At 32.4% G+C, this 13,249-nt stretch overlaps 1 protein-coding gene across 2 annotated transcripts in view; it reads left to right on the top strand.

Annotated features, from left to right (window-relative positions):
• LOC126754085 (uncharacterized) overlaps positions 1–12,852 on the top strand; it is a 143,501-nt gene extending 130,649 nt beyond the window's left edge. The window contains exons 7-8 of one of the 2 annotated variants that reach the window (XM_050465978.1): positions 3,157–3,547; positions 12,313–12,852. In XM_050465978.1, coding sequence (XP_050321935.1) covers positions 3,157–3,500 — 344 coding nt within the window. In that variant the 3' untranslated portion in view covers positions 3,501–3,547; positions 12,313–12,852. Of the gene's footprint in view, positions 1–3,156; positions 7,840–12,312 lie in introns of those variants that run through there. The other variant, XM_050465977.1, reaches the window with a different exon arrangement.
• Positions 12,853–13,249: the final 397 nt, after the last annotated feature.

Genomic DNA, 13,249 nt, shown 5'->3' on the forward strand with positions numbered 1-13,249 from the left:
AATGTAAAAAAAATAAAAAAAAATTTCAAAAATTTCAAAAAATTTCAAAAGAAAATGTAAAAAAATTTAAGAAGAAAGTGTAAAAAAATTTAAAAAGAAGATGTAAAAAAATTAAAAAAAATCAAAAACAAAAATAAAAATCAAAAAAAAAATAAAAATTAAAAAAAAAATTTTTAAATTTTTAAAAAATTATTAAAAAAATTTAAGAATTCATAAACTCTTTTAAAATTTCAATTTTTTTTTTGCGTTTTCGGTCTTTGGGTTCTACTATTTTGAACTAGAGTTCGCACAGAGCCATCATCTACAAGACTGTAATATTCAATCAAATTTAAAATTTTTACTGTTAAATTAAAAATTTTTAATCCCAAAAACAGTTTTAAGTCAATTTTATTAGATAATTAAAGTTTCTACAATTATGAGAGACAAGATATTTTTTTCAAATAGTGGATACTTTCTTTGTCTCCAATAAGTTGGAACAAATAGGAAACTGAAAATTGTAGGATCTCTCTGCTATTATTAAAAGCTCACACTTGGAGAGCATTAAGGTGTTAGCTAACCAATTTTTGGGAATATAAACAACTTTTTTTTTGCGCACCCTAATGTCTAAATGTATGTATTTGTGTAGGCGCCCTTGTTTCTTCCTATTCACTAGCTATATGACTGTCATAAGCATTAGATTCTTGTAAGTGATAATAATTGAATATGAGCGCATATAAATCAGTGCTCCATTTGTTGTTGTTTTGCGCGCCAAATATCCTTGAGATGTCAATTATTAAAGCGAATGACGCGAATTAATGCTGAAGATCAACGTAACGATTACCATAAGTCACAGCAAATTGGAATTGTTAGTAGCAAATGAAAGTGAAATAATCTAAAAATATTTCTTTTTTATTTCACCATTTATTTAACATATGTTTTTTGTCTTTTTATAAAATTTTTATCGCGATATAAAATGAGCTCACAACTTTGAAAAACAAAATTTTGCTCCCCACAAAAATAATTTCTTGTCTCTTCGTTTTGTTTTATGAAAATCTTCCTTTAAAAGTTATAAGTAGTTAAAGTAATATACATACATGGTTTATACTAAAAAGAAACCGATCTTTTTGGATATAGAAATGCACATTATATTATCTTTAAAATTTTGTATTTATTTATTTATTCAAAGTAGGTACCATTACACTCCGTTTTTTCATCAACAAAAACTAATGTGGAAAAGTGCTCTGTTACTATTTTTTCTGCCAATTCATCATCAAAAGCTAGTCTAGATGACCTTATCGTCATGTAAATATTTTTCGCCATATTTAAATCGTGTAAACCCATATACAAAATACACTTTTTTCATCAATTCGTATGTTTCAGCGAATTTATTTAATTTTTCCAAGTTCCATTTGTATTTTAAATAATTTTTATGCTTTTTTTATTAAAATTGCTGTAAGTTTAAGCAGATATTCTAGTCTAAAAATGAAAAAAATTATATTTTTATATCATATTTTCAAAGTTTAAACATATCCACAAGAGGATTTTTCAAAATTCAAATTATTTTCGAAGATAAAGGTATTTTGCTGCCCCGCCACCAAACTAGTTCGCCGGTACTGAAAACTTAAACACACTTTTCTCGAAACTTATTTCTTTATAACGATGCACACTGGACTGAATTTTTAAAGAGTTTTCTTTATAGACTTGAAACACGCCATACCCCCACATTTCAAGATTTTAGAACTTCCTGGTGACTTTATACTGCATATATTGGCCAATAATTGAACTATCTCAATGAAAATTACAAAGCGTGTTTTACTCGTAACAGTGTATCTTTGTGACTAAAATAGATAAAATTGGCCGAAAACTTGACCTAGACCCCAATTAACTAATATCAGTATTTTCGGACATCTGCCTGAATTTACTCTATATAATTGGTGATTGTATGGGAGGTACCTTATTGACAGCCAGGGAACATTTTTTAGTATATGTATGATAATGGTTACTACCCAAACTCCCATATATGTTCTACAAATAATGATTTTCGTTTCTCTAACAAACCTGTGTATGAGCTACATATATGTATATGGTATATGTATATATAAAATTACTTAGATTCCGATCCTCTGGTTGACGTTTTACACCTTTAGGTATTTCCGTGGCTTTGTTTTCTGCAAATTGCAATGGTATTAGATATATTTTTTACACCCGAGCTTAGCCCTTACTTACTTGTGTGTTTTGTATTTTCCCTGTGTTCTTCTAATGCTAATAAATAACTAATAATGAATAGTGAAAATATGAATTGCATTTTCAAAAATTACTTGAAATTCGTGACTCTAGACAAGAATACCTTCTTAAGTTAAATTTATATTCGAAACACTCGTATCAAATGTAGTAAAATTTTTACTATACTTTTTACTGTAGAAATGCATATGGTACGCCATGGCGTATGAGGAGCACATAATTTTTAAGGATTTTTATGTATATGATGGAGGGTGATTAAAAGCGTACGAATATAACTTCCTGCTTCTGCCGAAAAGTAACAAAGCGCCTGCCACAAATACAAGTGGAAGATTGGACATCTCTAGTGAAATTTACCTTTATATTGTTAAGGTAGCACAGCTGAAGATAAATTTGGGCCAAAAATTAGCCGAACTGGATATCCGTTTTCACATTAATTTACAAAAAAATTTTCAATCCCAATTTTCAATTTTCACCATTTTAAATACTATTTGCATATAATGTTCGGTTCCATCTTGCTTATTGTAAGACATGGAAATTTTCATCGTTCACAAATTATTGTCGCCATTTAGAAAACTCCAAGTCTACAATTGCTGAACCACCAGCTGTCTTTATACGCCTCACGCACAAACACAGCGCGACAATGGCGCTCTTCAATTTTTTAAATTGTTTGCTTATTTGTGGCAACCGCTTCAGCCTCTTTAGTCTGTTTACTCGTCCGTCCGTCTGTCTGTGTGTCCATTTTGCCGCGCAACATTTACATTCTATTATGTTATTTATTCGCCTGCTGACTATTCATTTCATTATCCGCTATTAATATATATGTATTTGTGCAGATATACATACATATTTACAGTTATCTGTGTATATATAAGTGTGAACGTATTTTTTTTCTACTTATTTATTTACTTAAATTCGTTGTTCCCTCTTCAATTACAGATGAAAATCCGGCAGCCATGCAAAAAAGCAGCGCCAGCTCGATGCGCGTAATAACAACAACAAGAAGAACAAGCTTGGAAGCGCGACTGCCGCTACTGTTACTAGCAGCAATAACAACAATAATAATAGAAACACTAATGACAAGGGCGAGTGTAATAACGCGAACAACAGAAGCAACAATGGCAATAATAGCAACAACAACAACAACGTTGCTGGTAACCTACTTAGCTGGAGTATGGCCACTGCAGGAACAACTACAGGGCACGAGTCAGGAAGCGCAGAAAGTGAATTGGCTACGCCAACAACAACAAAAACCGCGACAACAACAACAACAAAAGCTTTAGCGATTGTGTTAGCAGCAGGCATAGCAAATATTCTGCACATCCTTTGGGTATCCTTCGCAATGTCTTGAGCACTGCTCTTTTGTGATAGTTGTTATTGTTGTTAGTTTTGTTTTGTTTGCTTTGGCGTTTACGTTTCTTATTGCATTATTCTAATGACGCACTCATCTTACTAAAAGTATATGGAAACTGACACGCGCACATACCCACATGCACCATCGTCTTCACACACACACACAGAAGCACTCGCACGCACACATACACAAACACTTTGTTGCAGCTGCTCAACTGCTGAAGGCCAATGCTGTTATTGTTGGTGTGACGTGGGCTGCTGGCGACACTGTCAGTCCAGTGCTCCAACAACAACAACAACTACAATAATATTATTATTGCGACTGTCAGGTGGCAGGAGCTTCTTGATGCTTTCGGTTAATATGCGCTTGTCGGTGGCAGCTGGCAACAAGCTCATCAAAAGCAGAACCAACAGCACCACCACGAATGTGGCGGCAACCAACTAGCAGCTGAAGCAGCTTGACGTAGGCTGGATTGCCAATTGCAGGCTCATCCGCCGTTTGGTCTTGGACTTCCACTTGTTCTCCTCCTCCAATTACTCCTCTGAGCCATTGCCGTCCATCGGTCGGTTCAATAGCTTAACGCTAATGCCGGCACATGGACTCTGCCACAGCAGCAACTCCTCAGTCCGTGACAGGACCACAATCTGCATTATCTCTGTGGCATTGTTGCCGCTTGCCGACGCATTTCAACTGTAAAGCAGCGTCGGCGCACGCAGAAGACGCCTAACAAGCTGACGTCTGGGAAAATATCATTGAAGACGACTAAAGACTACCTACCCACAGACTCACAAACACACACACACATGCATATTACATTTGCCCCAAACATCATGCAGAAGCAGCCTTGATTGCTGCCATGGCTCTTCTGAACACTGGTTACTTGGAATGCTGATTGCCCAACACCTCGGAGCTGAGCTGAGGTAAGTCTTTGGGGTGTGGTGGCGGTGCTTAAGTAAATTTAAATACGAAACGAAAAAGAAACAAAGCGGAAACAGCAAAATAAATAGGATCAAATATAGCAAATAAATATATACAGGGTGTAGGCCTAACTTATGTCGGAGAGGGGTACAAGTGTAGGCAGCCAAAATGGCAAACCGCTTAAATATTTGCATTTCATTTTGCTAAAAGCCCAATGAAGCAAGTGAAAACAAGAACATATGACGATTTTATATAATATTGTACTTGAGGCACAGTGTTGCCAATCATTGTCAAAAACAGTTCCACTATTTTTAGCTTAGATTTGGGGAATCTATTTCTTCGAGTTCTATTTGCTGCCGAAATCCAAATCTATAGCAACCTTCTTCTACGATAGCTTACCCAATCTTTAGACAAAGCGAATACGCCTTGATATGACAGAATTTGTCTTAGTAAGCCGAAACTTGTTCAAAACCCCTCTTAAATGTGTAGAAGAGGTATATAAATATTTTCGTCCTCCGAAATTTTCTGCTATAATGGAACCCTCTTTCGTATTTCAATATACTATAAAATGATAGAGACTGTTCTCGATTAAATTAAAATTCGTTTACGTGTAATATTCGGATAGTTAAAAAAGGTTGAGTGTTGCCACCTGAGGCAAATTTTAAATTTATTAATTTTTAGAAATGTTAACGTTATAGAAGCTCAACTTTTTAATAAAAAATATAAAAGGGTTGCCACCTGTTTCAAATTTCTTTTCATTAGTTGAATGAAATATTACAATGAGGCATCATGGAAAACAAATTTAAAAAGTATTTTTATGCGAGAGATTTTTAAAAAGAGTTGCCACATCTTTGAAAAGTTTATTGAAAACAAATTGCCACACCATAAAGGTTGCTGAAAAATCTTCAAAAATTTAATTACAAATATTTTCAAATTTCTAAATTTCCAATGGATCTTTGTGTGTCGTATATGGAGAACCTTTTTTCAGATAATGCTTACATTTTTTCAAAAATTCCAAAAAAAAAAACATATTGACATCTTTGTACAAAAAGGGTTTGAAAGTCAGAACCCCAATATTTCGGACTTTCTCTCATGCTTGTAAACAAAGCATAACATCTCTGATGGAGTTTCATCTTCCTTTTCAATCAATCCGACTACAACGAAAAATCTTCCCCTTGAACATTTTCCTACGCCACTGCAAAATATTATATTTACAATAAAGTGGACAACGAAACAATTCAGATTATAATTTAGAAAGACAATACTTGCCACTTGAGAGGGGCGGCTAGCGCAGGTTAAACATACCGTATTTACATACTTCAGAAATGTGGCCATCAAAAATATGTGCGCAGTCAATCACAATAAGCACAAATTTGATTGATAAATGCCGAGTTGGAATGCGAAGCTTTCAGCTGTCGATAAACAAGGTAGTCGACCGGTAAATATGTAATCAATGGCTAACAAGCGGAAGCAAAAGAAAATGAAGGCACAATTCGAATGTAATCAAAGAGGGACAAAGAAAATGGAGCAATCAGTTGGAAAAGCAACAATGAGAGCACGTGACAACGCAATTTTTCTGATTGCTACTGACGGTATCCACAATAATTTCCTTAATAATTTATATTTTTGGTCAGCATAGTTCAACTTATTTATGGCTCGAATAATTTAATGTATAAAAGACCTCAATATGGCTTTTATTAGAGTAATTATCCACCTATTTATCCGAGCTCGAGCAGCTTCATATCAAAGTTGCCACACTTCATCCTTTGTTAGTCACTTTTCCATATAACATAATTTGTTAAATTAAGATTTACGAACCTCTAGAGTGCATAAACTACTATTATCATATAAATATGTGCGACTACAACTCTGTAAGTTTCAAAATTTTGCCAGTTCTCGTTACCCTTTTTCCTCAAGTTTCAACCGGATTAGACTCATTACAATATTTATTCGGGATTATCATGTTCCAAACATTTTGAAGTCATATTGTGGAAATAGTTATAGAATGCTCTCTGCAAATAAAAGCTTCAGAAATATCCTCAAAAAATTACTGAGGCTTTAAAAGTGATTTCGCTTGGGTACCCCCTCCTTAGCACTGATAAGTGTCGATTTGCCTGTCACGCTGCTTTTATGGGAAGTGTTTTAACAGGGTAATAAGTGAAATGGGTAGAAAATCTTTTGCAAAAATTTGGCATCTCATCCTTTCTTAAATACCATATGTTGTTTTTTTTTTTTTTAATTTTTTGGAATTTTTCATTTTCGAAATGGGGGCAACTCTGGTTTAAAGATTTTTTATGTAAATTTTCTTAAGAATGTCAAGTGGATGTCAAAGTTCTGAGGTTATATAATGCAGGAAATTTTATTTTTCAGTCGGGTGGCAACTCTTCGAAAAACATTCAAACTTTGCTGTGACCCACCTTTGCTATAGAACAAACAGAGTAGTTCAACCGTATCAGTTGATCAGTGAAGTATGCTCAATCAGCCATTACTCCATCGGCACAAACGAGTAATTTGAAATAATTTTTCAAGTAATTAATATTGCCATACGTTCCCTATTGAAATGCGTTAACCCGTCAACTACCTACTATGAACTTATTTTGTCATTTTGGATGATTTTGTGAAGAGCTGAAAAAAACACTCTTAATTGTTAACTATCACCAACTAGCCAACTTAAAAAGGGTTTCTTAGTTCAAAAAAAAGCCTAAAAGAAGAGAGCACAAGTTGAGAGCGTAAGAAGCAGAGACTGGTTTCTGCTAGCAGAAAATATCTATTGTCGTAAGAAGGAACAGCTGTTAAATGAATGTGTAAATAACCCTGCAAGCCACCTATCAGTTAAATAATCGGTTAATTAGCCAACCAGTGATTTCTGTTCTGTTTCTGTTCTGCTTCTGTTCTGTTTCTATGAGTTTCTTAAGGGTCAATTGACAATTCTAACCGAAAGTCTTGTGTGTTTGCGTGGGAGAGTGACTTATCAGTTCACACATACTTATACTTTCTAATAGCTAGCAGCTACTAGCACTTATAAAAGGATCTTAGCATTTTACAGAAAGGTTAATACGGTTGTACCTAATATTCTTTATTTTTCATAAATTTTGCACCTATTAACCCTCCGACTGCTTCAAACATATAAATTGAAAGTAGGCTTATAATACATTTTATAAAATATATAAAACATACAATTTTTCCGAGTTAAATTACTTTTGAATTTTTGTTTTGTTTTTTGGTTTAACTTTTTTTGTTTTGTTTTAATATTACTTTTTCTCACATTTTTTTAGAGTGCAGTAGGATGTTAGGATTACTATTAGCATAATATAAAGATATAGTTAATTAAAAAAAAAAAAACAATAGTTGTATATAATAAAATCAAAAAAAAAGGCTACAACAAACATATAAATTAAGAATATGCAAACGAAATTTAAATACATATTCATATACATATTTATACATATATACATACATACGTACATATGTATGTATGTATCTAACTATGTGTATAAAATTTTTCTATATTATGAAACTAAAAAAAAAATTTTCGCTTTTGTTATTTGACATTTTTTATTAAATTTTTTTGGATTGTTTATTAACGATTTTTTTAGCGTAAATAAACTTTTTTATTAAGTTTTTTTAAATTTTCATAATTTTTTTATTATTTTATATTTTTTTTTTAAATTTTTTTTTTTAATATTTTTTGGACTTTTTATTAAACATTTTTTACCGCAAATGTCATTTATTTGTTTTTACTAATTTTTTATTAATTTTTTTTTTTAGTTTTTTTTTTATTATTTTATAAAAATAAATTTTGGAAATTTTGTATATATCATGTACCAAAAACAAGATTAACGCTTTTTTATTTAGAATTTTTTATTAATTAATTTTTTGTTTGGATTTTTTATTAAATTTTGCTTACCACAAATATAATTTTTTTTTAATTATTTTATTAACTACTTTATAAATTTTTTATATATAATGGATTTTTTTATTAATATTTTTTTACCGGGAATACATATGTATAATTATACCCTGAACAGGGTATATTAAGTTTCTCACGAAGTTTGTAACACCCAGAAGGAAACGTCGGAGACCCTATAAAGTATATGTATAAATAATCAGTATGTTGAGCTGAGTCGATTTAGCCATGTCCGTCTGTCTGTCCGTCTGTCTGTCTGTATATATACGAACTAGTCCCTCAGTTTTAAGATATCGTTTTAAAATTTTGCCAACGTCATTTTCTCTTCAAGAAGCTGCTCATTTGTCGGAGCTGCCGATATCGGACCACTATAACATATAGCTGCCATACAAACTGAACGATCGGAATCAAGTTCTTGAATGGAAAACTTTTGCATTTGACAATGTATCTTCACAAAAGTTGGCACAGGTTATTTTCTAAGGCAACAATGTAATCTCCGAAAAAATTGTTCAGATCGGCTTACTATAGCATATAGCTGCCATACAAACTGAACACATAGTTACTAAAAGAAATGCACCTGCGAAGGGTATATTAGCTTCGGTGCAGCCGAAGTTAACGTTTTTTCTTGTTTTTTATATTATTTTAATTCTTATTAATTTTTTTTTTTTTTGATTATTATTTTTTTAATTACAAAATGTTTTAAGTATAAAATTTTTTTCAATAAGGCTTCAAATTTCGTTGAAAAAGAACAAAAAAAAAGTTAAGTACCGTAAAATAAGCGGTGAGACTTTGCGCAAGAAATTCTGCAATGTTAAAGCAAAGAATTTATATATTAAAATAAATCTAAAATAAAAAATAAAAACGAGAAAATCGCTCGCTGCCAAGCTGCCGAGTGAAAAAATTTAATCTTAAAAGCAAAAACCTAAAACCACAACAAAAGAAAACCATATTTATAAAAGTAAGAATAGGCAAACAACTATATGCTTAATACATAAAACTGCATAGCATAGTATATAAGCATGAATACATAGTATATATAAGTAAATAAACACATATGTACTACGATATATGTATGTACAAAGTGGATCGGTGACTAGTAAATAATGTGCTTATATAACGCAAAAATGCAAGAAAATAGTAGAAATTAAGGAAAACAGTTATGTATATACAAACCTAAGTAAAATTACATACTTTTAGGCGCTTAAGCCGCAGCCAGCAGGCAACAAATGCAACTCTGGCATTAAGTGCGTAGCAAAAACTGAATTGAAATCAAACGAGTGCGTGTTGTAAGCCAAGCGAAATAAAAGTAGAATAAATGAAATAAATAAATGCAATTAAAAGGTAATGAAAAAGTAAAAAAATAAAATCAAATAAAGGGAAATAAATTAAAATACAAAGAAAAATCAAATTGTTCTCAATGCGTGTAAGAAATCGAATCAATTAATGCAATGAATGTGCGAGTAATTCAATGAATGCTAAAGTTAAAACCGCGTTAGTACGCAATCGTGCAATGCTATAACGGTACATTATGCACTCGAACGAGTTAAACGCAATTGCGTATAATTGAAATGTGCGTTTTGCGGTCAAATGCAGGCGAGATTCAACGCACGCACTAATACAAAGATAAATGCCAATGCACACACAAAAATATGTACATATGTATGGGTCCATATAACCATACATTACCACAAAGTAACAACAAAAAAAGCTATAATACCCTTCACAGCTGCACTTCTTTTAGCATAAAAGGGCATAAAAATATCTTTATCTTGGTTTTGATCGCTCTGTTTGTATGGCAGCTATATGCTATAGTAGTCCGATCTGCACAATTCGTTCGGATATTGTACCGTTACGTGGAAAAATATTTCGTGCAAAGATATCTTGTCAAATAAAAAAGTTTTCCATGCAAAAACTTGATTTTAATCGATCAGTTTGTATGGCAGCTATATGCTATAGCGAACTGATTATAGTCGTTCCGACATATAAGCAGTTTCATGGGGAGAAACCATCGTGCGCAAAATTTCTGAGCGATATCTCAAAATTGAGGTACTAATTCGTGTATATATACCTAGATGAACAGACGAGCATGGCTAAACCGACTCAGCTTGCTACGCTGTTTATTTATACATATATACTATACATTGTCGTATATATACATTATAGAATCTCCGACAATTCTTCTGTATATTACAAATTTCATGGCAGACTTAATATACCCTTCATAGGGTATAAAAATTAAGTTTGTAGCAAATAAAATAGGTGTATATTGAGTGTGTGTGTGCGTGTAGCAAGCATAAACCGCTGGGTAAATATGCGCTCTGCGCTTGCGTGTTTTTGCTAAATAGCAAATTAATTTCCGTTATCAGATTGCTTGTCCAGTTTTTGCATGCCACTTTGCCCTCCAGCATGTTTTTGTTGTTATTCTTCTTTTTTTTGCATTTGCTCCAAAGCAGCTAACGAAATTAATTGAAAAATTGCATTCATTTCTTTTGTAATGCATTTAACGGCAAAGCGTAAATTCAATTGTTTCCGTTATTTTTTAAATAATCGGTGGAAAAAGCTTAATTCTTCTTATGGAGATTGTAGGCAATTTACACCAAATATTTTTGTTTTTTATGTTCCGTTTTGTCTTTAATATTTTGAGTATTTTAACCACGTAACGGTGCGTTTTAACACCTTACTTTAATTGAGTTGTCATTGTAAATATATACAAACACATATTTACTATAAATGTATATATATACATACATACTTATTTAAAACCAATCAAAATAGCGAGACGACTTTTTCTAGCTTGGCAAATAAATAAATTTGCTTCAAGGAGTTACTAAGAAAAGGACAATGCTTGATTCCAACTTTTTATATGGGTGTGTTTCACCCTCTAAATCCATTTCAAAAAAATTGTAAAAACATTGCATTTAACTAACTAACTTTATTTACAGCAGTTGCTTAAATATATCGAACAAAGAATTTGTCTCAAATTTTATATTTCTAACCAAGTTTCTTGTACGGAAACTTTGCGAATGTTGGAAAAGACGGTGAATCAGTTTTATCAAAAACACATGCCTACGAGTGGTACAAAGCCTTCAAAGACGGCCGAGAGATCGTTGAAGACATGCCTCGTTCTGGACGACCTTCGACCACTTCAACTGATGGAAATATTAAGAAAGTAAAGGATATGTTGCTTGAAAATCGTCAAGTAAGTGTTAGAGAATTGGCAAGAGAGCTGGACATCTCCATCCCCAGTCCGTCCGAATTATTTTGGTGGCTATTTTGATTATGAAACGCGTACTTGCTCGACTCGTCCCGATAAAGCTAAATATTTTTCAAAAAGAGTACCGGAAACAGTACTCTTTGGACATGCTTGATCATGCGAATTCCGATCCCATGCCGATGAGACATGGGTTAATGAGTTTGCCAAGCAAAGAAGTCAACAATCATCGGGAATGGAACCTGTTTTCTGTTGATTGAAGAGATAAAACAAAATTCGCTGAAGGAGCTGAAAGCCATCCCAAAAAGTGGTTATGGAAAGTGTTTCGGTTACTGGAAAAATTATTGGCATAAGCGTATTACATCTGCAGGAGATTATCTGAGGGTGACAAAATAAATATTGATGAATAATTAAATAATTTTCATTTGATTTACCATTTCCGGCTACTTTTTTTGTCAGAATGTATATAGCATAAAACAAATGGTAACATCTTTTCATATAATATTTTCTAACTTACCTTTTTATTTATTTATTTTTTCAATAAATCCACATATTTATGTATGTATGTGTAACTCTGTATAACTTTACTTTACATGTTTCATATTTATTTTATTATTAATTTTTTTTTCCATAAATTTACTAGCAACACTGTAATCTAATTTTAATTTTATTTAAACATTTTCTTCTATTTAATTGCTTGTAAAGTTCTCATTTCAGTCGGTGCGAAGGTTTTCAAAGTACACCTGTTGTGTTGAAATGGATTTTTGCTGGAATCGAAGAAGGTTTTTGGTGAACGTGATAGAATTAATTATTTACCAGTACTACAGTTTCCACAGCGTGAAAATAACTCTAAGACGATTTGGTCGTAAAGCGTTGCATTCGAAAATGATCTAGCAATACTGCCAATATGCTGAAAGTGTTTGAAAAATTAAATTATATTTGGTGGCTATTATATGTATATTGTTTACATTTAAATAAATAAAAAAAAACATTCGCAAACTGAAAAAATTATTTTATTTCATAAAGTTAAATCAGAACCATTTATTACAAGGTTAAGATGTCTAGTCTATGGATGAATGTAGAAAAATGTTTTAAACTGGTGAGTAAAATTCGCAAAAATATCAATAAAAATACTCTCGTTTAATATTTTTGTAATTATTATTCAAAACGCTTTCCTTCCATTCTCATAAATACATTTTTATTACTGTTGCAAAATCCTGAAATTCTAAAACTAGTATAAGCAAAATCATTGCCTTTGATGCACCCTGTGGTCATTTCTGAAATCTGCGCGACGCTGAAATTACCAAATTGCCAATTAGTACCAGGCGAACATAAACAGCAATAGGCAACTGCACCAACTATGTTAAACGAGCACTGTAATTAACATAGCTGCATGCTGTTAAGTAAGATAACAGCAGTGGTTCATTCCCTGAGGGTGTCGCTGTGTCACTAATGTTTGCATAGTGTGCATTGTTGTAACCTGCACGGTTTTTATGGGCGCCTAGTCATTCGGCTAATTTACTCATACATTTTTCGTTCAGCCGACGCACCCAAACTAGCATATGGAGACAATTCATTTGCACCAGGCGCGCAAAATTAACGCAAGGTTACAATAAATACAGGGTGTTCCAAAATTAGCGCA

This window comes from Bactrocera neohumeralis, chromosome 3 (genome assembly GCF_024586455.1).
Source record: "Bactrocera neohumeralis isolate Rockhampton chromosome 3, APGP_CSIRO_Bneo_wtdbg2-racon-allhic-juicebox.fasta_v2, whole genome shotgun sequence".
Classification (NCBI taxonomy): domain Eukaryota; kingdom Metazoa; phylum Arthropoda; class Insecta; order Diptera; family Tephritidae; genus Bactrocera; species Bactrocera neohumeralis.